The sequence below is a fragment of the Salvelinus sp. IW2-2015 genome, linkage group LG33, assembly GCF_002910315.2.
Source record: "Salvelinus sp. IW2-2015 linkage group LG33, ASM291031v2, whole genome shotgun sequence".
Taxonomy (NCBI): domain Eukaryota; kingdom Metazoa; phylum Chordata; class Actinopteri; order Salmoniformes; family Salmonidae; genus Salvelinus; species Salvelinus sp. IW2-2015.
In genome coordinates, this window is record NC_036872.1 from 7,055,283 (window position 1) to 7,081,109 (window position 25,827).

The 25,827-nt window shown below is 41.6% G+C and overlaps 1 protein-coding gene across 1 annotated transcript in view; it reads left to right on the forward strand.

The window, feature by feature from the left end:
• LOC111957415 (fibrinogen C domain-containing protein 1-like) overlaps window positions 1-25,827 on the forward strand; it is a 169,197-nt gene that overhangs the window by 83,118 nt on the left and 60,252 nt on the right. The window contains exons 3-4 of the mRNA XM_023978229.2: window positions 506-665; window positions 1,107-1,243. Coding sequence (XP_023833997.1) covers window positions 506-665; window positions 1,107-1,243 — 297 coding nt within the window. The remainder of the gene's footprint in view (window positions 1-505; window positions 666-1,106; window positions 1,244-25,827) is intronic.

Here is a 25,827-nt window from a genome sequence, read left to right on the forward strand (position 1 = left end):
TATTTGAGAGTGCGCTGACCCTGGTGCTAGAGGGGTTAAGCAGCTGGAGGTTGAATGTTTGAAGGGGTACGGGACTATAAGAAGTTTGGGAAGCACTGGTGTAGGGTGTTAATGCCATGTCTACCGAGGGAAACGTAATCACATGGCCTCGTGTGTTTAGAGTAAGAGAGCCTGCAGTGGTATCGCATGATCCCTGATGTCTAAGATATGAGGGAATGGGAGGTGTCTGCATGCCCTCTTCAACTGGAGATTTTTTTAGTCAAAGGAAATCCTTTACAAAAACGAATTTCATGTGTCAGGTACATACTGCGCAAGTACTCCTAACTATGCATTACATCCAAATAGATTGTTCAAAACAGTTACTGTTAGGACATTTCATCCTAGCTCTGCCAGTAATTTCTCCAGCCCCATCCGGCAGCTTCATAGCAGGTGACAAGGCTGCTGTTTAGTTGTTTTTCCAACTACAGAGTGGCCTTCAATGGGCTATTTGTGTGTTTGTTTCCAGCTGCTGTCCGAGAGCCAGATCAACATGGTGAAGGTGGTGAACTCCGTGAGTGATACACTCAACTCCATGCAGAAGGAGACAGGGAACCTGAAGAGCAAGCTGAAGGCAGACCTCCAGAGAGCACCTGCCCGTAGTACTCGGCCCAAAGGCTGCTCCAATGGTAGGCCTATGGATAGTGGCTGGTGGAAGGAGAAATAGTAAATGAGTGCATGGACATCTCTTAACTACTCCATGTCAGCTGTCGGACAATTGTTGATCCTTTGAGCTGCAGTGAACCATATGTTGGATGTATTTTATGTCTGACATGGCTATTGTTCACAATTGCACTAGAGGGGGAAAAAAGCATAGCTTCATATTGAAATAGGTTTACACTGTGTTAACTGTTTGCATACTCTGACATCCCAAGTCATTTTTGTACAAACATGGCGTTTCTATAAAGTACAGACAGGATTTTGACAGGGTGTAGTGAAGCTGTCTAGGTTGATTCAGAGATACGACAGATTATTAAGAGAAGAAAATGATGGAGCTCGCTGGTTTAATTGAATCATGTCTATGAGAAATTCTCGGATTTAAAAGTGAATCAGGTTTCTGATCTCGCTAGGCTCTAGACCTCGGGACTGCAGTGATATCTTCACCGGTGGCCAGCGGGAGGATGGGATCTACTCTATCTTTCCCACACACTACCCTGCTGGCTTCCAGGTCTTCTGTGACATGACAACGGATGGAGGAGGATGGACGGTGAGTGTCTCTTCTGTGTGTCAACCTGTGTAGGAGAAACAATCATGTTTAGGTATGATACCAGTACTTGACAACAATGTACTATATACAGTACATCCACAAAACATATGGACGGACAGACAGATGCATGCATCAAACCAATGTTTGTTTAATTTAAATTTAATCACAGCGCAGTTAAAAGCATGGCCTTTTACTCACTCACTCATTCATCAAACACATAGGAGCTTTAATAGCACACTATCAGAAAAGTTCTAACCAAGTCTAACTTTCAGGGTATGTTTGGAGGAATTAATTTGTGTTACTTTTCTCATCACTATTCCTAAAGTGTCCTCCAATACTTCATTGCTAAAAAAGCCAATTATTCTGAGCATGAGGGATTACTTAAAAGTACCTCTTTCTCTTTTTTTCATAAGAATGTGTTTCAAATACAAAGCCCATTAACTTTTCAAGTGCCTTGAAGGTAATATCCTGCGGCTTCTTAGCTTTCCTTCCACTCTAGCATTTCATGTTCTTTTAGACTGTTGTGTAGACAGAGCATTGTTAGTCTTGCTTTATTTAGAAAGCATTGAACGGATTGTGGGATAGGTAGAGTGGGAGGGCAGTAAAGCAACTGGCACAATGAAGATTGGAACCTCAGCTGGCCATGTTTTGTCTGGAGGCAGCAGTGTTGATCACTAGACCAACCTCAAGCACAGACCATTATACTTTAGATATGACAGCATGACATGAGGTAAACAAAAATCCTGCATGAGGATTTATTTATTTATGTTTTACATGCTGACCAGACCGGACACGCCAACGAGCGTCTGCGACGCCAAGGGCTAACATGCTGACCAGACCGGACACGTCGCGTGCGCGAGCGTCGCAAAATAAATGTAGAAATCCATGTTATTCAATTATTGCACCCACACTGCTTGAACGCACCAACGAGCGTCTGCGACACCAGGGCTAAAATAGATGTCGTTCCTATTTCTGACGCAGATCGCGCTGCAAGTCCTGCCTCTCCCATCTCCTCATTGGTTTATAGAAGAAGGTACCCACGTGCCATCTCCTCATCGGTTTATAGAAGCAGGTACCCACGTGCCATCTCCTCATTGGTTATACCCACGTGGGTGATAGAAAGACGAACTGTTTTGCCGGTAGTCGTGGTAATACAATGAAAGTTTAGATGCGATCACCATATAATTTAAACAATGAAAAAGCCTGGAAGGAGGAGAGATGACTAGAAACGATTCGGTTGGCCGTTTTATGTGTGGATTAATTGTCGGAGTAGAGATCCTTGTGCATTTCAGGTAAAATAACAACTCAATGTTTATATTCCAGGACAAATTAGCTAGCAACAGCAATCTAGCTAAATAGGACAAATTAACGTTAGCTAGCAAGTGCAAGCTAACTAGCTAAATTACCATACGATGGCGCACGCGCGCAGAGTAATAGAGTAATAGTAAATACATCAAAACTATGAAATAACACATATGGGATCATGTAGTAACCAAAAAAGTGTTAAACAAATCAAAATATATTTTATATTTGAGATTCTTCAAAGTAGCCACCCTTTGCCTTGATGACAGCTTTGCATACTCTTGGCATTCTCTCAACCAGCTTCATGTGATAGTCACCTGGAATGCATTACAGGTGTGCCTTGTTAAAAGTTCATTTGTGGAATTTCTTTCCTTCTTAATGCATTTGAGCCAATCAGTTGTGTTGTGGCAAGGTAGGGGTGGTATACAGAAGATAGCCCTATTTGGTAAAAGACCAAGTCCATATTATGGCAAGAACAGCTCAAATAAGCAAAGAGAAACAACAGTCCATTATTACTTTAAGACATGAAGGTCTGAAAGTTTCTTCAATAGAGTCGAAAATCCATCAAGCGCTATAATGAAACTGGCTCTCATGGAGACCTTCACAAGAAAGGAAGACCCAGAGTTACCACTGCTGCAGAGGCTGCAGAGGATACGTTCATTAGATTTACCAGCCTCACAAATTGCAGCCCAAATAAATGCTTCACAGAGTGCAAGTAACAGACACATCTCAACATCAACTGTTCAGAGGAGACAGCGTGAATCAGGCCTTCATGGTCGAATTGCTGCAAAGAAACCACTACCAAAAGTCACCAATAATAAGAAGAGACTTGCTTGGGCCAAGAAACGCGAGAAATGGATACTAATATTTATAAATAAACTTTTCTAGTCTTATGTTTTGGGGGGTTATTATCCAGCTTGATTGTTATTGCCCACAAGTAAATTAATCAGTGTAGGGTTACTATTTAGTCAGTTTTAGAGATATTGAATATTGCAATTTCTCATGAGGCATTCTGCACCACCATCTTCAGTCCGTCATATTAGCATTATTCGTCGATGCTCACCAGCGGGACATCATTTGCCTTTAAAATGGCCACTCATATACTTTATCAGTAAAGTGGAAGCCCTATCCCGTTTGTGGAGTTTGAATAAGTTCCATTTATTTCCTCGGCTGCAGTCACACTCAATGTCTGCAGAAACCCCCAGATGGCTTGTGCTGAGAGAAGCTGTGGTGAAATGGCCTTTTAAACTGAAAAGAGTGTGATATTCATAACTTCCACTATGTGGTTGGCAATAGCTGAGATAGTGACAGCGCAGCATTTCCTCTGTGACTTGTTGAGGTTTCCAGGGCTCTAGAGTCATCTCCCCTTAGCTTGGTGTCAGCTTGGTTTAACAGAGGAGTACGTGGAGACACATTCCCAGACCAAAGTCCAATGATCCAATGATTACCAAAATCTTAAAAGAGACAAATAGTACCCAGTGATTAGTTACTAGTACCAAGCTGCTTCCCACAGATGAGAGTATTAGTTTCTGATCATTCAGAGACATTTTTTACAGTGGGCGATGGAAGGCGAAGAATGGAGCTTTTAAAAGGAATTAATAGTCACAGCGACCTTATTCATCATTGCTGGTCTCCAGCAGTTTTCAGATGAGGATACAGACTCATCTCTCTCTGCACAGCTGAAGATCTGGGAGCTCTGCTTTCCTGACATACAGGAGGGCTGCTGCTTCACACTCAGACATGCAGCGTCTCTCTCTCTCTCTCTCCGCTCTTTCTCTCTGCTTTCTCTGTATAATTTTTTCTTCCATTTGGTTTACCATAGTATTGGACTGATAGCCTCGTGTGAACAGCCAGGTCACCCGTGATTACAAGCCAGTATTCAACGTCCATCCATGTCTGACCACGTGGAAACCGGCCACTAGGGACAATAGTGAGCGCTGTTACCTTCAAGTAGGTTTCTGTTTTGCTAAGGAACTGTGGATGGGGATGGCAGATGGGCATAAGCATAAGCATCAGCCTGTGATACTCAAAGTTTGCAGGTTTAAAATCCAGTAATAAAAAGTTTTGTTTTTATCCTATCCCAAACCTTAATCATTCGGAGTTAATGCCTAAGATTTGAGAGTTAATGCCTAAACCTAACCCTGACTTCTAAAATTCATAAGGTTTTTTATTAAGCCCAAATTACGGGGTGCCGTGTACAGGCATGGGGACGAAGACCAAACAAACACGTAACAAAACACGGGGTAGAAACCCAAAACAAAAGAGCGAGGAGTACCTCGAGTAAATAACACACGCGCACAATGATTATCACACGGGACGAGACCCGTAATCATCTGCACAATCCACAAGGGCACGAAAGCCCAAAACACACAGCACAGGTAATCATACGCACCAACAGACATTGTAACAATAATGGACAGCACCATGGTGAACAAAAGGCACATTATACAAATACAATCAGTTTCACCGGTTTCACCGGTTTCGAGGACGATCACAGGAACGCAGTGCGGGTCGATCAGGACCCAATGCAGCTGCTGAAGTTGTGTCGTTGTCGGATGGGCCAGTTGTGGCTGCTGAAGTTGTCGGATGGACCAGTTGCAGCGTCGTGTGACGGGCCATTCCCGCTGTCTCTTTCAATGGTCGATTATTCTGTCACGTTGGTAACAAAGATTTGGGAGACAGGCGTAGGAATGCGTAATAGTGGTTTTTATTATACACCAATTTACGGCGTGCCGTGTAAGGGCACGGGGACGAAGACCAAAAAAACACGTAAAAAAACACAGGGTAGAAACCCAAAACAAAAGAGCGAAGAGTACCTCGAATAAATACACACGTGCACAATGATTAACACAAAGGACAAGACCCGTAATCATCTCCGCAATCCACAATTGCACGCAAGCCAAAACACACAGCACAGGTACTCACACGCACCAACGGACATTGTAATAATAATCCACCCCACCATGGTGAACAAAGGGCACATATATACAAATACAATCAGTGGGATTAGGGGCCAGGTGTGCGCAATGAAAGTTCCAGAGGGTTCGTGACACATATGACCCTAATGGAATGCATGGATGAAGGTCTTTTCCCAGAGGCATCCCTTGCATTGACAAAGTGCACGAGACTAGCCAGAGTGACAGATGTCACTCAGATCACTCTGTTTTAAATTGAAATTTGTTCAGTAAAATAAAATGTAAAAAAAATAAAACACTTAGACACATAGTTTTTTTTTCTCATCCTTTTCTTTTAAAGAGCTCTGTCACAACGGACCAGTCAGTCATGTTGGCTTACCATCAGCTGTGGGGGTGAAGGAGAGGCCAATAAACTGACCGACTGATGGAAGCCCCATAACCAGGCCTTCTTTTAGATGAGATGCTGTGAAATACTGGGCATCTAACCTGATTGGGACAGTGTTTTAATTCTTAAATGTCTAAGCCGTTGGAGAAGGGGGGTTCTAAACTGACATATGGAATTGTTTTAAAATGATCATACTATGGATCATTTAGCATTGAATAACACATTCATAAATGGCCAAAAAGACATTCAGATGCTACTGACGTTTTCATGAGAAGACGATTTTCCGGATGTCTCATGGTCTGACAAACACCGCTCTAGCTCTGCCACCTTTCACCGCAGATGCAGAAGTGTGAAGTCAGCAGATGCAGTGGATTGAGACGCATCCAATGCAACAAAAATAGATATCTCTAGCTTAAACTGACGGATTTTGATGGGGATTTTTTGATTTGGTTACTTACATTGCACGCCGGTGCGTCAATCGACTCTAGGGTGTTAATCTGGACTCTTCACGTTGTTCCACTCCCACTGTGATGACTGTAGCAGCTTGTCTTTGAAGGTTGCTCGAACCCTAGTGGCAGTAGAGAGGTTAACAATCCCAGATCTACCCTATTTACATTGGGAACGTAATTAGTGTGTTTTGACAACCTTGACATTCACTCTTCGACCATTTCACTCTTGGGTCAGCTTCAATGCGACAGTTGTTGCCTCTCCCCACTGGCGCCCAGCACTCAATAGACTGGTGGGTTATGACACTCTAGTGCACTGATGTGCCTATGAGGGAGTGTCTCAATCAGGGTCAAGACCTCGGAGGCCCAGCATCCTGAAATATTTTACACAGAACAGGCTTTATTATCATCAAATTATAACCATCATCCTTAGTGGGGGTTGTAGTACTGTAGTGGTAGACAATAATGATAGTATGCCATCTGCTTTTATTCAATTTGATATAGGCCAAGGCCCAGTTGCAGTTGTAAACGGCAGAGTTGTAGTAGTGATAGTGTTTTTGATACAAAAATGCTTTTGATATGTTCGATATTTTTTTTCTTCATTTTAAAGAGAAAGTAAATGAAACCAGCCTCTCGGGGAGATGGTCTGACTGGGAACCAGTCATCCAGGAATCATTTTCTGTCTGTAATCAACTGGGGGGATTGCACCAGCACACTGGTCCTCACTGTCTCTGGAACGACAGAGCATGGGAATAAAATATAGCAATCCAGTTTCAATTTGACCCTATAATGTTTGACACGTTCTTTTCTATTATAGCGTCTTTCCAAGCTGAGCCCCCGCAGTTCTGCAGTCCTCTCCACTTTTTCAGTTTTTTCAATAATTGCTGTATTTTTCTGCCTCTCATAGCTTGGGACACGACGTTGGCGAGAACGTGGTCTTATTTCTGATGGCAGACTTTGAAAGGTGATGAAAGATGAAAGTAACATTAATACCAGAGGGGCAACTCTGTGGCATATTTTCCCCTTTTCCATTGCGGCGGTTTGAATTTTACATGACCACTAAGGGGCTAGAGAAACTCTAACGATTCTTGGAGTGGATCTTTTAGATTCTGAAACAAGATGCTACCTTGAGATTAAAGTTGTTTTAAAACAACTGAACCCTGCATACTTAAAGGAAGTGGCTTAACCATTGATCCTGCAGAGTCATGATTTACCAGGATTACAGATGGGTTGGAATTGTAATGCAGTTCTCAGTGAGGAAAGTTATTAATAAAAAGCACATTTAATCCATATAGGGTTCAAATATCCCTGTTCCTAGCAAAACTATACATTTTTTCATTTTATTTTATTTGCTAAAAGGAAGAGAGTTCAAATGAATGGTTTATTCATTATTCATTATGGCGCAAGAAGGTTTGCTGAAATATTTATCTTTGGTACACAGTACAGCGAATTGAAGAACTTTTCAGTAGTGCAGGCGTTTTGTTTTATTTTTCGAGGTTAGATGTATTTTTGATGCACATACCACTTTTTCAAGTGTCCTTGAATTCTTCAGTTCCTGAAGCGTCCTTGTATATAAAAAAAAAACGTTGAATTATCGACAAAGGGGGGCCCCCATTGATTTTGTTAGTCACTCTCACTCAGATACAAGTATCATATTAAAAACTGCAAATATTTCCCTCCGCCCATGGCAAAATTTGTAGATTTGCATGAAATTAGTTATTCAATTCAAAATCTTCTCTACTCTCTGGATTTTTTTATTTTATTTCAGTGAATTTGCTTTAAATGTGCAACATTTATCCAGCACTATGGATTTTAAATTATGCAATAGCCCTGTTCACGCTGCATTGTTATTAGACCCTGGCTATCAATAGCCCCAGGCTAAGACTGGCCACTAGGCTAGTATTCACACAAGCAGGTTAACCCTGGGCTAACTTTAGCCCTGGGCTAGGATTCACAGGACAAACTGGGATTAAGGACAAACACACATGCAACAAATATTCTATCTCTGCCACGCAATCAATTTTCGCAAATAAGGCATTTATTAACACATTACTTCCCTTTGCTTCTAGCCTAGCATTTTATTTCCAACAGTGATGGTTTGTATAAAGCTGATTTGTCTGCCTGTCCGACCTCGGAAACAATGTTTCACTATTGACATGCGATATCGCCCCTGCACAGCAAATACTGTGCACAGACGAGATATCAACTTTTTTGATCCAAACAAAATCATGCTACTATGATTACGGCTTATCCTGAATGAATTGTGAATAATGATGAGTGAGAAAGTTATAGAGGCATAAATATCATACCGCCGTAAATGGGGAGGTATGATTGTAATGGTGAGAGGTTAGCATGTCTTGGAGGTATGATATTATGCGTCTGTAACTTAACTTAACTCACTCATCATTATTATTCACAATTCATTAAGGACTATCCCTATTCATGGGAGCATCCACATTCATGTAGAAGTGTTTAGAAACATATTCTATTCTAATTTGCAATATATTCTTATTTACTCCAAAATGACACAATACATTATTTACCATCCATTTATGTTGGGCATAAAATAATCTAAAACACAACCAAAACAAACAGCAAATGCATGCAAAAAAGTTTGTAGAGTCACAAGCTTGATGTAATCATTGTGTGCTAGGAATATGGTACCAAATACTAAACCTTTTACTACTTTAATACACATAAGTGAATTTATCCCAATACTTTTGGTCCCCTAAAATGACGGGACTATGTACAAAAAGGGCTGTATTTTCTAAACGGTTCACCGTTGGATGAAAATACCCTCAAATTAAACCTGATAGTTTGCATTTTAACCCCATAGTCATTGTATCCTTTAAGAGGTGCTTGACTACAGAGCCAAAACAACAATAACATTGTCACCGTCTCAGTACTTTTGGAGCTCACTGTAGATCATATTCATTCTTAATGGGTTTGATCATTCGGCACGCCTGGAATTGGAAATCCAATGTAATTTTCATCCACAATATTTGAGCAGTAAATTTCCACAGTTCCTGTCTGAATTGGTTAAATATGATCTTAGCGGGCAATTTAACTTGTGTTACTGAGATGAGGATAAGAGTAGGGGGTCTATGGGGGAAGTGGAGGGGCAGTGGATCTGCACACACGGTATCTATAAGGCAAAGTCAATTCCAATGTGATCTAGATGAGAGTGAATTCTCCACCCTGGTGCACAGACTGCTAGTGCACTTCAAAGTGTATTATCTCTAGTAGCATGTTCGGAATTACTCCAGATGAGGTGAGATTGGCTTTGCAGACATTAGAGGGGCTCTGCGTTGAAGTGACAGTTGTTTGGAGAGTATTGTTGGATCAGTGTTTAAACAGTGCATTCGGAAAGTATTCAGACCCCTTGACTTTTCCCAAATTTTGTTACAGCTTTATTCTAAAATGTATTAAATTAATTGTTTTCCTCAACAATTTACACACAATACCCCATTCTGAAAAAGCGAAAACTTATTTTTAGAAATGTATGCAAATTTATAAAAAATAAAAAACAGAAATACCTTATTTACATAAGTATTCAGACCCTTTGCTATCAAATCAAATCAAAAATATTTATAAAGCCCTTTTTACATCAGCAGATGTCATGAAGTGCTATACAGAAACCCAGCCTAAAACCCCAAACATCAAGCAATGCTGATGTAGAGGAAAAACTCCCTAGAAAGGCAGGGACCTAGGAAGAAACGTAGAGAGGAGCCAGGCTCCGAGGGGTGGCCAGTCCTCTTCTGGCTGTGCCGGGTGGAGATTATAAGAGTACATGGCCAATAATGCCAGATTGTTCTTCAAGATGTTCAAATGTTCATAGATGACCAGCAGGGTCAAATAATAATCACAGTGGTTGTAGAGGGTGCAACAGGTCAGTACCTCAAGAGTAAATGTCAGTTGGCTTTTCATAGCCGAGCATTCAGAGGTCGAGACAGCAGGCGCGGTAGAGAGAGAGTTGAAAACCGCAGGTCCAGGACAGGATAGCACGTCCGGGGAACAGCCAGAAACTTGAGCAGCAACATGACCAGGTAGACTGGGGACAGCCAGGAGACATCAGGCCTGGTAGTCCTGAAGCATGATTCTAGGGCTCAGGTCCTCCGGGAGTGGAGGGAGAGAGAGAGAATTAGAGGGAGCATAATTAAATTCACACAGGACACCAGATAAGACAGGAGAATTACACCAGATATAACAGACTGACCCTATCCCCCCGGCACATAGACTATTGCAGCATAGATACTGGAGGATGAGACAGGGGTGGGTCAGGGGACACTGTGGCCCTGTCCGACGATAGCCCCGGACAGGGCCAACCAGGCAGGATATAACCCCACCCACTTTGCTGAAGCACAGCCACCACACCACTTGTATTCTATACTACTCCACTGACTGTTAAACAGCCATCTCCAGCACATCTTTCGCTTCAAAGCCTCCTTCACTCATGCTGCTAAACATACCCTCGTAAAACTGACTATCCTACCGATCCTTGACTTCGGCGATGTCATTTACAAAATAGCCTCCAACACTCTACTCAGCAAATTGGATGTAGTCTATCACAGTGCCATAATTTTGTCACCAAAGCCCCATATACCACCCACCACTGCAACCTGTATGGTCTCGTTGGCTGGCCCTCGCTTCATATTCGTCGCCAAATCAACTGGCTCTAGGTCATCTATAAGTCTTTGCTAGGTAAAGCCTGTGATAGACAGTACTTTGTTGAGGCACCGTTGGTAGTGATTACAGCCTCAAGTCTTCTTGAGTATGATGCTACAAGCTTGGCACACCTACATTTGGGGAATTTCTCCCATTCTTCTCTGCAGATCCTCTCAAGCTCAGTCAGGTTGGATAGGGAGCATTTCTGCACAGCTATTTTCAGGTCTCTCCAGAGATGGTCGATTGGGTTCAAGCTGTGACTCTAGTTAAGCCACTCAAGGACATTCAGAGACTTGTCACGAAGCAACTCCTGCATTGTCTTGGCTGTGTGCTTAAGGTCATTGTCCTGTTGGAAGGTGAACCTTGCCCCAGCCTGAGGTCCTGAGCACTCTGGAGCAGGTTTTCATAAAGGACCTCTCTGTACTTTGCTCCATTCATCTTTCCCTCGATCCTGACTAGTCTCCCAGTCCCTGCCTCTGAAAAACATCCCCACAGCATGCTTCACCGTAGGGATGGTGCCAGGTTTCCTCCAGACCTGACGCTTGGCATTCAGGCCAAAGCGTTCAATCTTGGTTTCCTCAGACCAGAGAATCTTGTTTTTCATGGTCTGAGTCCTTTAGGTGCCTTTTGGCAATCTCCAAGCGGGCTGTCATGTGCTTTCTACAGAGAAGTCTCTTCCGTCTGGCCACTCTACCATAAAGGTCTGATTGGTGGAGTGCTGCAGAGATGGTTGTCCTTCTGGAAGGTATTGCCATCTCCACAGAGGAGCTTTAGAGTGAGAGTCAGAGTGACCATCGGGTTCTTGGTCACCTCCATGACCAAGGCCCTTCTCCCCCGATTACTCAGTTTGGCCGGACGGCCAGCTCTAGGAAGAGTCTTGGGGGTTCCAAACTTCTTCCATTTAAGAATGATGGAGACCACTGTGTTCTTGGGGACCTTCAATGCTGCAGACATTTTTTGGTACCCTTCCCCTGATCTGTGCCTCGACACAATCCTGTCTCGGAGCTTTACGGACAATTCCTTCCACCACATGGCTTGGTTTTAGCTCTGACATGCACTGTCAACTGTGGGACTTTATATAGACAGATGTGTGCATTTCCAAATCATGTCCAATCAATAGAATTTACCACAGGTGGACTCCAATCAAGTTGTAGAAACATATCAAGGATGACCAATGGAAACAGGATGCATGTGAGCTCAAGTTCCAGTCTCATAGCAAAGGGACTGAATACTTATGTAAATAAGGTGTTTCTGTTTTTAATTTTTATAATATGCCAACATTTCTAAAACCCTGTTTTCACTTTGTCATTATGGGATATCGGCTGTAGATTTATGGAGAAAATGTTTTATTTAATCCATTTTAGAATAAGGCTATAACATACATTTTTGGGGAAAAAGTCAAAGGGTCTGAATACTTTCCGAATGCACTGTAAGTATATCAGTACCTTTGTTGGGTACAATGGAAGACAGAAAAGGGTTATGTTCATTAAGGCATACATACATGTTTTAAAATATTTTTAAATGAAAATGTGTGATAGGGACTAGGGTGGGTCATCTAGGTGATTAATGGTTTATGTTGGCCTGGTATGCTTCCCAATCAGAGACAACGATAAACAGCTGTCTCTGATTGGGAAGCATACCAGGCCAACATAAACCATTAATCACCTAGATGGGGTTCATATTTAGGTAGCCATTTTCCCCATTGTGTTTGTGGGATCTTGTCTACAGATAGTTGCCTGTGTGCACACCAGTAGCGTCACGTTTCGTTTTGTTCTTTATTTGTTTTGTTTGGTGAGTTTCATTTAATTAAAAGATGTGGAACTCTACGCACGCTGCGCCATGGTCCATTCATTATGACGAATGTGACAATGTGCGTTTCTTATTGGAAAATTCCAGGTAGTCCCGCCCTTTTTTAGCCCTCCTCACTGCCATTCGTTCAGTGTCACTCATTCCCTATTTCATCTAAAGCTTTTGCCACCTAAGCCGGATACATACTCCAAATGGATGTTGGCACATGATTTGAGTTGAGATTCAAAGGTCTTGAACGACTGTGATTCTGTCAACACAAGTCAGACTTGACCGAGATCCCTCTGTGGATTACACTACCATCAACAGCCAATCAAAAGCTAAAGATCTAAGTTTACCTCAATCGGCTTGTGACAGCCACCTCAGCCATGCTCCCTCTGTGTCCAAATAAAAAAACTGAACCCCTTACGGCTAATTGGAGCGCACTAAGTAGTTGACTAGTAATAAAAGATCAAGGGCTTTATTGGCTAAGGTAAGTAGAGCAGTGCTTCACAGATTGCCATCATTGTATTTGGCTTGTTAGCATTGCTTTGACAGTATGGCTCCATAATCCAAAACACATTCAGTTAATGATTTAATGCTTATCAGCAGGGCAAAGATGATTCTTTACTAGATTGAGACCTGTGCCAGAGAAGTCCTATTGTACACTTAAATGGATTTGGAGAGGCACAGGTAGGCCACAGGCAGATCAGAGAATAATCTGCTATTTGCATCTTCAGACAATACTAGATTGTTTTTCTCATGTACAATATAAAGACACAGCTCTTGAAATGATGTACTGTAGCTTTTAGGAATGGAATATTCTATCCAGTTATGGGTACATATTCTTTATTCTCTATTGTATGGTCTGGTGTTTGGGACACCGTGTAATCTAACATGGGCATTCCTATGTGGTCATAACTGATGTACCTTATGCTTACTTGTATTGATCTATTCTGTATAGAGCGTTGTAAAGTATCCTTTGCAGTGTGATCTATTTGAGACAATATACGGTTGGAAGAAAAAGCCTTTGTTGTTGTGGAGTGATGCACTCCAGCTCTGTGGCTTTGAAAGCTGGTGTTGGTCAGTCAGAGAAAAAGCAGGGGTCATGACACACAAGGAGGAGACGCAGCAATCTTGCACATATGACTGATGTCAGTGGAAATGCCTTTGGACTTGAATGGTGCTGTACCATTGGAAAGCGGTTTACGGAGACACTGTATCCCATCTGTCTTTTGTGCTCATTAACAGCCCTGTATGGAGCCTTGTGATGGAGCTGGGTAATTTCAGTTGAGCAGAATACTGTAGGGAAGAGCAATTTGTACTGCCAATGTGGTGTAAAGACAACAGGAGCTCTGAAAAGATGTTGTTCCCCTCCTTCATCCCTATATGGGCCTTTGGATGAGTAATAAGTAACCAGTAGGCCTATTTATTTTCTCCCATCACTCTCGTGTAGGACTGTTCCTCTCATGGGTGTTATAACACGAGTGTACGTTATGAGTGACATTGGGTCGTTTTCCTGCGTGGCTCTGAGGGGAAAACATTACAAATATTGTACCTGTGGAGCTGTTCATATGTTTACTATTGTGAGTAGCAATAGTTGTAGTAGTGGTCATCGTCATAGACATCATCGCAGTTGTAGTAGGTGTCACTGTCGTCGTCGTAGCCGTCGTAGTGTAACGGAGTTTAGAACGTCGCCATAAACTCTCTCCACAGCTAGCTCGAATTGACACTGATGTAGCCATGCAATCTGTATCTTTTGGGTGGCTAAGAAAAGTTGGTATGTTGTCAAGGAGGGTGGTCACGTGTGTTGCAAAGTAGCGGATCACTGGTTCGGACAGTGGAGGGAGCTAAATTGTTAGCAGCACACTGACCTCCGTTACAGTTGCAGTGGTCGTAGTAACAGTCGTTTTTGTTGTTGTATTAGCAGTCGTCTCGGTCGGTGCAGCGGATCACGGAGAACGGCTAAGTTCACCGTCTCAGTTAATTGACAGCTCTGGGTGAGTACAGTACGTTATCAAGTCCTCTCCACGGTGCCTTGTGGTGTCTAATATTCCCTGCCAGATTGACAAGGAGAGGGCATGTTTGTTGGCACTGGAAAGGCCTCTCATTTTCCAAGCCAGCAGATTGGCATGCTATTCTACTCTGCCAGTCTTGGCTGCTCTGAGCGTCTTTCAGTGAATAGTCCAATGACATGAATAGGTTCTTGTATCTTTGCACTGCATGGCTTTGTTTGAGAAGTATGAAAACAGCCCTCCAACACACCATGCACACACCACAGAAACACAATCCACAGACTATCTAATGTCTCATACTGGTCCATTAGGGTAATATGAAACTAACATTTGATGATCATTCTGAGTGCCGAGGTACGATCTGTGCCAAGGAGAATTATGACATTTAGAGACATATTAAAAGAATGACAGAGCAAAAAAATCTGATGTGATTTTCAATTTCTTGGTTGATTAAAATGAATGCAGTGTTTTTCCTCCAAAGCTAAATGAAACATATTCCTTAAGTGATTAATCAGGAACTCCTTATGTAATAAAATCAACAAAGAGACATTCCATCATTATTTAAATATTCACCATCATTCTCAGATCCCTTTTAATGTCTTCTATCCCTCTCGCCTCTTCCCAAATACAAAAGTGATTAGCCAGCTCTTCTATTGTTGCGCCGTCCCAGCCAATCATTTCTAGTTACCTACAGCATGTATACCCAGAACATTAGTAGAGATGTTTTGAGAACATTAATATGTTACGTTTTTCCAGAACTTTTGAGGTTCCCATGGAGATTCCCATAACATGGCTATAATGTTTTCCCCATGAACATTCAGTTAATACATTCTCGACACAAATGTGGCATATCCTTCTCTAATGTTCATTAAATTATGTTTTCATTTTAAAAACCGTCATGGGATGTTGTCATTAGCTGGAAGCCATATAGGGCCCCCATTGGAACGTTGCCTAACGTTGTTGGAACGTTCACTGTTTGCTGGGATGATGGGACTACTAGGCCATCCCAACATGCTGTTAATGAAGAGTTAAGCTGTGGGAGTCTGGAGTTCTCAACACATTCTGAGCAAAGTAGACCACCCAAGCACACCAGACAGATTGAGAGAGGGACTTCCGGCGATGGAATCATTAAGCTCTTCCCACACACACATGATGCATTATTCAAGTTATTATGTGGACTAATACCATGTTATGGGATGTGTACACAAGACCATTCCTCTTCCGATGCTGTGCCCGTCAGACAAGTGTGTCATCTCGTTTTCTGTGGAATGCTGTGGTCTAGCGTGGTGCTTCACTGTGAATGACTAAATGACTGCTCTGTATTGGGGGCTGGCAAAAAGACTCATTGGAATAGGTCACGTTTCTTTCGCGACTCACTCTGTATTGCGAGGCACAACAGACAGACACATCACAGGATGGGTGAGAGCGAGCGCTTCCCCCGCCCCTTTGGATTTTATGCCACAATAACATATTTCTTTTTTTGTGTGTACCCAGCATATGGAGCTTTCGAGTCAGCGTTTTTCGCTGCAACGTTATTACAAGTGCCCCCTAGCTATACCCATCAATCATCCCCCAATTTGCCATCTCTCCCAACACCCAGGACTGTGTCAGCCAGCCTGTTATGCGAGCCCGGTTTCTTTACACCATCTAAATACCCCTTAAATTAAAGCCAGCATCAGGCCCGCTAATGGGAATACTCATAGCCCAGCTCATCAAATATTTATTGAAACATGAGAATTTGCCTTTTATTTTAATCAACTGGCTTATACACAAGGTGCTGTGGTGATTTCGGCAGATTAATCATCGAGAGGTGGCTCATTGAACATTTCCACAGATTAGAGTGAATAATTAAAATATCTTTGGCTGTGTGGTGGGTTGGAGCGGGGATAGGAGGAGTGAACATATTTATTCTCAGCCTCAACACATTCATTTTGAATGTAGCCCAAAGCACCTGGCCAGAATGTTGCCATGTTTTATTGAGAGAATTACAGTGTCTTCACAGATCAGCTCACTTCAAAATACGCCGCATTACCAAAAGTATATGAACACCTGCTCGTTGAACATCTAATTCAAAATCATGTGCATTAATATGGAGTTGGTCCCCCCTTTGCTGTTATAACAGCCTCCACTCTTCTGGGACGTCTTTCCACTAGATGTTGGAACATTGCTGCGGGGACTTGCTTCCATTTAGCCACAAGAGCATTACTGAGGTCGGGCACTGAGGTTGGGTGATTAGGCCTGGATCGCAGTCGGTGTTCCAATTCATCCCAAAGGTGTTCGATTGGGTTGAGGTCAGGGCTCTGTGCAGGCCAGTAAAGTTCTTCCACAGCGATTTCAACAAACCATTTCTGTATGGACCTTGCTTTGTGCACAGGGGCATTGTCATGCTGAAATAGGAAAGGGCCTTCCCCAAACTGTTGCCACAAGGTCGGAAGCACAGAATGGTCTAGAATGTCATTGTATGCTGTAGCGTTAAGATTTCCCTTCATTGGAACTAAGGTACCTAGCCCGAACCATGAAAAACAGCCCCAGACCATTATCCCTCCTCCACCAAACATTACAGTTGGCACTGTGCATTTTCCTGTCATCCGCCAAACCCAGATTTGTCAGTCGGACTGCCAGATGGTAAAGTGTGATTCATCACTCCAGAGAACGCGTTTCCACTGCTCCAGAGTCCAATGGCGGCGAGCTTTACACCACTCCAGCTGACGCTTGGCATTGCACATGGTGATCTTAGGCTTGTGTGCGGCTGCTTGGCAATGGAAACCCATTTCATGAAGCTTTCGATGAACAGTAATTGTACTGATGTTGCTTCCAGAGGCCGTTTGGAACTCAATAGTGAGTGTTGCAACCGACGACAGACGATTTTTACATGCTACGCGCTTCAGCACTCAGCGATCCGGTTCTGTGAGCTTGTGTGGCCTACCACGTCGCAGCTGAGCCGTTGTTGCTCCTAGACGTTTCCACTTCACAATAACAGCACGTACAGTTGACCGGGGAAGTTCTAGCAGGTCAGAAATTTGACTAAATTACTTGTTGGAATGGTGGCATCCTATGACGGTGCCACGTTCAAAGTCACTGAGCTCTTCAGTACGGCCATTCTACTGCCAATGTTACCTATGGAGAGTGGATGGCTATGTCCTCAAATGTATACACCTGTCAGCAACGAGTGTGTCTGAAATAGCCAAATCCACTAATTTGAAGTGGTGTCCACATAATTTTGTAAGCCGATCAAATGACATTGACTCGAAGTGAGAGGAGTAGATGTGCAGTCAGTCATTAGGCTCCACGTGCTTTGAAAGAGCCTCACCTTTAGTAATATTGATTAATTGAGCTTCTCCAATGGATCACAGATGACTGGGCTAGAGATGAGAATGCTAAGAGGGCATTTTGCCAAACACACTGAGGAATAACACCTCAACTGTATCACTATCATAATTGAATTTCACATAGATGGTGCCTCTGTCACATTGTATTTGTTTTTCAGTCCATTTGGGAATAGGGTCTCTCTCCTGGCTGTGGAAACTTGGCTTGGCAGTGTGGAAAATGTGTGAGAGAGAGAGGGGCACTGGGCCTTGGCTCATTTACATTGATGGTGGCTCTCGCCTCCGCTGGCATTTTCATCGGCCATTGATCCAGTGCCTGGCTGATTAATCTTCTATAAAGGGATCAGAAGTCAATTAGTGTCTGAAGCTCACTTCTAATTCCAGCCATGCATCAGCATCCTAGCAGCCCTCCTGGGGGCCACACAGTTTACACAGACTTTCTGGAGCTATTGAAGCCATTCACATCACCATGCCTCCCAATTTTATGCTGTATGAATGTTTACATTTTTGTTCTCTCTTGTTTTCAAAAGGACATCTGCATACCAAAGACAGCCCAACCTCTCAGGGGAAAGAGCATTGTTTTATGTTAGCTATTGGTTTTCGTAGCATTCGGCATTTTTAAGATTGCAAAATTAATTGAAGGGTGATGTGAAAATTGTGACAGATGGCTTTTTGGTCTTGTTTCTAATGCAAATCGAGCACAGTGTCTTAGGCATTTAGGAGAAGGATATGTTGACATGATATGGACTGTTCAGTCCCGCTATAAATGACATTCAGCATATAATGACTTCGTAAAGCCTTCATAAGCAATAAATAAATCTTACATAGCATCTATAACTGTATGTCATGCTTTATAAAGGGTTTGTAAATGTGTCATAACTGTGTGACATAATCACCAATGTCAAATATGATATAATCATGTGCTTTATCTTCTTCAGGATCGGAGGGTCCCCTGCGGGAATGTTGAGCTAACATAGGCTAATGCGATTAGCATGAGGTTGTAAGTAACAAGAACATTTCCCAGAACATAGACATATCTGATTTTGGCAAAAAGCTTAAATTCTTGTTAATCTAACTGCACTGTCCAATTTACGGTAGCTATTACAGTGAAAGAATACCATGCTATTGTTTGAGGAGAGTGCACAGTTTTGAACATGAAAAGTTATTAATAAACAAATTAGGCACATTTGGGCAGTCTTGATACGAAATGTTGAACAAAAATGCAATTGTTCATTGGATCAGTCTAAAACGTTACAGATACACTGCTGCCATCTAGAAAATTGCGCCTGGGCTGGAATAATACACTATGGTCTTTATCTTGCATTTCAAAGCTGATGGTACAAAAAAATACAAAATAACGGTTGTTTTTTTCTTTGTATTATCTTTTACCAGATCTAATGTGTTATATTCTCCTACATTCTTCACATTTCCACAAACCTCAAAGTGTTTCCTTTCAAATGGTACCAAGAAAATGCTTATCCTTGCTTCAGGGCCTGAGCTACAGGCAGTTAGATTTGGGTTTGTAATTTTAGGCAAAAATTGAAAAAAAGGGTTTGATCCTTTAGAGGTTAAAAAGGGTGACATGTTGTGCTGAACAATGGCACATGCTCTAAAAGGAAGTCATGTTAGTCACATTAAACCTAATCTCGTTCCCAGACACATCCGCTAAAATGTGAGGAACTTCTGGTGGACCAACGCTTGACCTTCATTAGTTAGGGTTAGGTTTCAAATACCATTTTAAGAAGATAAATTGCAGTGATGGAAAAAGTACCCAATTGCCATAGTTGAGTAAAAGTAAAGATACCTTAATAGAAAATTACTCAAGTAAAAGTGAAAGTCACCCAGTAAAATACTACTTGAGTAAAAGTCTAAAAGTATTTGGTTTTAAATATTCTTAAGTATCAAAAGTAAATGTAATTGCTAAAATATACTTAAGTATCAAAAGTAAAAGTATAAATCATTTCAAATTCCTTATATTAAGCAAACCAGATATACTATAATAAGCACTTTCACGATACACTTGGTTTGTAAATTTACGGATAGCCAGAGGCACACCAACACTCAGACATAATTTACAAACAATGTGTTTAGTGAGTCTGCCAGATCAGATTCAGTACGGATTACCAGGGATTTTCTCTTTAAGTGCATGAATTGTACAATTTTCCTGTCCTGCTAAACATTCAAAATGTAACGTGTACTTTTGGGTAACAGGGAAAATGTATGGAGTAGAAAGTACATTATTACCTATAGGGATGTAGTGGAGTAAAAGTTAAAGTTGACAAAAATATAAATAGTAAAGTACAGATACCCAAAAAACTACTTAAGTAGTACTTTAAAGTATTTTTACTTAAGTACTTTACACCAGTGATGCACCGATATAAAATGTTTGGCCGATACCGATATCCGATATTTTCCTTGCCAAAAAAAAGTATAACGATAACCTATATTTAAAACACACACAGACGCAGTGGTGTAAGGCACTGCATCTCAGTGCAAGAGGCGTCACTACAGTCCCTGGTTCGAATCCAGGCTGTATCACATCCGGCGCACAATTGGCCCAGCGTCGTCCGGCTTTGGCCGTGGTAGGCCGTCATTGTAAATAAGAATTTGTTCTTAACTGACTTGCCTAGTTAAATAAAGGTTACACACACACACACACCACACTGACCAAAAAGTTATTTTGTTGGCATTTACGTATGCCCCCATTACCAATAAAACATAATAAAAACATATTTCTTTCACTTACTTGCTGTGCTGTTTCGTTGTTCATTTGTTCAGTCGTTTCATTCTCAACCAGGATTTCTATGGAAAGCCATTTGGGTCTTTGCATGTCGAAAAAAGATACACGTCAAATAACACTATTTGACGTGTCAAATAATCTTGTTGACCAATCAGGGCCTGAATATGACTGCACGTCACAATTTTTTACGTAGTTATTACACATTGATTACACTATCACCCGTATTTCATATGTCACAGCGATTCATCGATACGTATGCTATGATGCTGGTAAAGTTGTCTCGCGCACTTACAGCTAGCTCATGGTGCAAAAATATTATTCCCCAAAAACATAGCAAAATGACAATTTGTTTCAGTAGCTATAGTTAGCTAGCTAACTATATAGCTGGGTGTCATCTAAAATAACCCTAATTTATAAGACAGTTCTTATTTGACTAATGGTGGTCGGACCCATCTGTGAAGCTAGCCACAATAAGGATTAACTTTGCAGTTAGCCTTCTAAATAAAAATGTCATTGACAGTGATGCAAATGCATACAAATAGTAGAATTATTCCATAATTGAATAGATCACGCTAAACGAGGTTGGATTGTTGTTGTATAGCGTCAACAAAAATCTGTTGAAATCACACTGGATGTATTATACTTTAGAATTGTATTGGGGGCATACTTATTTTAGTGTACAGCCTTACCTATGGATTGTGGATCAGTGACATGGGGTATCAGTCTACTCAGTGACACCCAAAGAACATTAGTATCATAGCTCTCATTGCGGGACTCTGAAACAACTTTAAATTGAGCCACATTTATTGTCAACCTATGTGTATTGAACACTATTCCCGAGGAAAAACAATACTGCGTGGATGTTTTGGAGTCTGATAACTCTGAGGATGACATTGGGAAAATAGATATTGAGTAGAATGTCACCCCATTTCATTGATCCCCAATCCTTAGGTCAAACTGTACGTGCAATATGAATGTCAATACACACAATAGGCTGACTGGGGAGGTGATTTCACACAGTCACAGTCCCGCGATAAGAGCTACAATGCTAATATTTGCGTAAACTCTTCACAGTTGTGTTCTGTGGGTGTCACCGAGTAGACTGATACACCATTTCATTGTTTCACATTCCAACCTTGTTTAACATTATCTAGTCTAAATATGGCATGATTCCAACAATTGTAACCTTCTGCATCACTTTCAAAGAGGTACTTTTATTTTGAAGGCAAACCGCAAATTCCACTATTGTGCCTAACTTCACAACACATAACCCGGTCAGCTCAAGCCTCACTAGCCAGATGAAGCTAGTTGGCTGCTTATAACGTTAGCTTTGGGCAACGGTTAAGTAGCTGGCTAGCTCCTAAATCATTGCTAAGAATAGTGAAAATGACTGCAGTTTCTTCTGGTCATTGTTTTCAGGTTGGTTGTATTGGTGCTATCTAAGTACCAAGCTAAAGCTATCTAGCTACCCCAGAAGTTGCTGTCGAACAAATAATGCTTTATTACCAACGCGGTATTGTAAACACATCGTTCGTGGCCGGTATTTGCTTGTTTGCAGACTTTGTACAGCTTTGACAATGCTACTGATAGTAGTGGTGGCGCTTGGCTTGCACATGCAAATTCAGAACACACAACATTCTATAATAGAACTGTGTTACTTGACGTGTCAAATTAAAAGCTTATTTAACCGTCAAATAGTGTTATTGTCAAATAGTGTTATCTGACGTGTATCTTTTTTGACACGCAAAGACCCAAACGGCCTTCCATAGTATGTCGTGAAGCTAATAGCAGTGACGCTATTACTGTGTAACTCCGGTAGGGCAACATCGGAACAATAGCGCACTTGTTAACGTTAGTGTGTATTGATGCTCGACCAGTCGCAAAAGCCAACATCACCTACTACAGAGAATGGTTGATTGTCAAGGGCAATGAATTCCATTATCTTGGCGTTAATGGATTTCGCCTTTGAGTTGTCTCGCTGAGATTTTATTACTCTTTCAAATGACTGCGCATCTTATTGACTGCTCGATCCACACAGCAGACATTGTGGGCTAGGTTAGGAATCCGGTGTTGCACGTGTAGCGCAAAATTTTACATGGCGTCATTATGTCATATAGGCTTCCACGTCGGCTTTGACATTGGTTTTTCACGTCGGCGTTAAACTAGACATCGGGCCAATACCAATGTTGGCATTGTCACGTTCCTGACCTTAATTCCTTTGTTTTGTCTTTGTTTAGTTGGTCAGGACGTGAGCTGGGTGGGCATTCTATGTTATGTGTTTCTATTTTGGGTTCATTTTCAATTAGCCTGATATGGTTCTCAATCAGGGGCAGGTGTTTTACGTTTCCTCTGATTGAGAACCATATTAAGGTAGGCTGTTCTCACTGTTTGTTTGTGGGTGATTGTTGCTGTGTCTGTGTTTGTTCGCCACACGGTACTGTTACGTTTCGTTCGTTCGTTTGTTCCTGTTCGTGCGTTCATTTTTATATGTTCTCAAGTTCAAGTCTGTTCACGTCGTTTATTGTTTTGTAGTTTGTTTAAGTGTTTTTCCGTCTTCGTTTAATAAACTATTATGTATTCAAACCACGCTGCATTTTGGTCCGATCCTTGCTCCTCCTCAGACGAGGAGGAGGACGAGCGTTACAGGCATTCTTAGCTAATATCGGCCAATTTCCAATATATCGTGCATCCCTACTTTACACCACTGATAAATTGTGGAAATGGGCAGGGATTAGCTGGAATTATGACTCTGTGGTTGTCCTTCATAAATCAGCAAACCTTAACATATTTAATTACACTTTATGTAGTGTCCTGTAATAGTTTGAAGTAGGACATCTTCGGTCATTCATAACACATCCATAAGACTCTATATTGGATGAGGCCTGTACTTACTTTAAAGTCAGACCCCTTTGCTCATTCATAACACATGAATAAATGCCTTGTATTATATGACGCTATACTTACTATAAAGTCAGACAGCTTTGGTGATTCATGACACATACATACAGCTAAATGATGTTAACACAAATGTATTAACACTTAGGGAATTCACTAACAGCTAAAACATGTTTAAACCATACTTTTCCTTTTATTTGTACATTTGTTCAAACACATTGTTTCAGAAAGTCCAGCAATGCAATTACATTGAACATTACACAGAGCTGTGACTAGCGTAGCTTGATCCTGACCTGGAGGACGAAGGGTTCTTGCCTCTCTGCCTGCTGGAGGTTCTGCATGTTGGTTAAATCTTAAAAGTAACAGCAAATAAAGTTAGCAGTTCTTTTAGGAAATGCCTTCGTCACAGCATTTGGATAAGGGTATATCTGTGTTTCGCCAGAAATAATCTAAAACAGTATATGGGAAACTCCATTCGATTTGATTTATTATATTACTCTTTCATTTACAAATCTCATGATGGGGCTGTTTCTAGGGGGATGTTTATTTAGCTGAGCCTACTAGCTAGCTGCATTTCATTAGCTAGCTAGCTATCAATTAAAAAAATATATATATTTAACCTTTAACTATTGCAGTGACGTCACCGAAATTATTTGAAATAATGATTGAGGTATCTCTGTAATCTAACTCACTTAACTACTACAAACTAATTTAAATTACAATCAATAAAGGTGAACTTACTCGTTTTTTCACTGTCCTGTGGTGCCATAAGTGGGCATTTGATTTGCGAACTCATCAGATGTGCGCTTACTGAGCTACAGAAACACTACTAACCAAACAGTGCAGGTCATGAGCACTGAATTAAAGGGCAACTACACTCTTAGGTCTTTCCCAGAACTCAAAAGTTCAAAAAAATTGTAAAATCCAAAACCTGGAAACCCTTACTGTAAAACAGTTGGCCTAAGGTTTCCCACAATTTGCGACAAGCTCATATTTTCACAGGCATATTGTTGCGGTAAATTTGCAGCAACTTGTGAACTTCTAGCAAACAATTCTGGGAAACTTGTGGCGAACATTCTACTGTTTGCCAAAAATTTGCAGCAAGTTCATATTTTTTTATGCAAATCATTTTCGGGGCAAACTGAAGCTGGCGAATAGTCTGTTTGCTGCTAACTCAGTATGAATATGCAAATTGATCACGTTTTGGGTTACTGTGTGTTACACTGAAATGTATCTACATAAAGCAAATCACAACTTTAAATGAATTTACTTCAGAGAAAGAAAAAAACATACTAAATGTAGTAAATACACTAAACAAAATGTTTTCAATGTCTAAATCAAATACATCTTGAAATCAGCATGGTAATGAAGAAAATACCTGCTACCTGCCTAAGGCTACCTGCCTAACTATTTCATTCATAAAGCACTTTTCACAATCCCCAACATGTAACATTTGTATTTAAAATAAATTGTTGCGATAGAATGAAAGCGTACCAGAACGCGCTTCTGTAGTTGGGCTAAAGGCAAACGAGCAACGTACTGTAAGAAAAAAGCAGGCCCAAATGCATAAAAGAAGGTCAGTTTATCAGAGCTAAAAGTAGTGCCTTAAGAGCATTTTAGCATCCTCCTGTCACTTCTCACACTACATAAATGAGCAGATACTTATCCACGATTGCTCAGTGGGAAAAAATACAGTCTTACTGTGAGTGATTCTGTTTCTGGCAGCTGATAAACCGTGGTCTGTAGAAATTCCCATGCTGGGGAACAGTGGGAAAGTTGATAAACACATGATAGGATTTGAACCGCACACACCCTGTGCCCCAAGTAGAGTGCCTTGCTCCAATGCCAATCCACTAATTATCAGGTATCAAGGTAAGACCCAAGTGCAGGCTGTGTGAAGTAACCATGTTTATTGTAACAGGGGCAGCCAAACGACAGGTCAAGGCGGGCAGGGGTCGATAATCCAGAGTAGGAGCAAAGGTACAGGACGGCAGGCAGGCTCAGGGACAGGCAGTGGTCAGGCGCGCAGGTGCGGGTACAGGGTCATGACTGGCAACGGTCAAACACCAGGAGGATGAGAAAAGGAGGCTGGGAAAAGACAGGCGCTGGC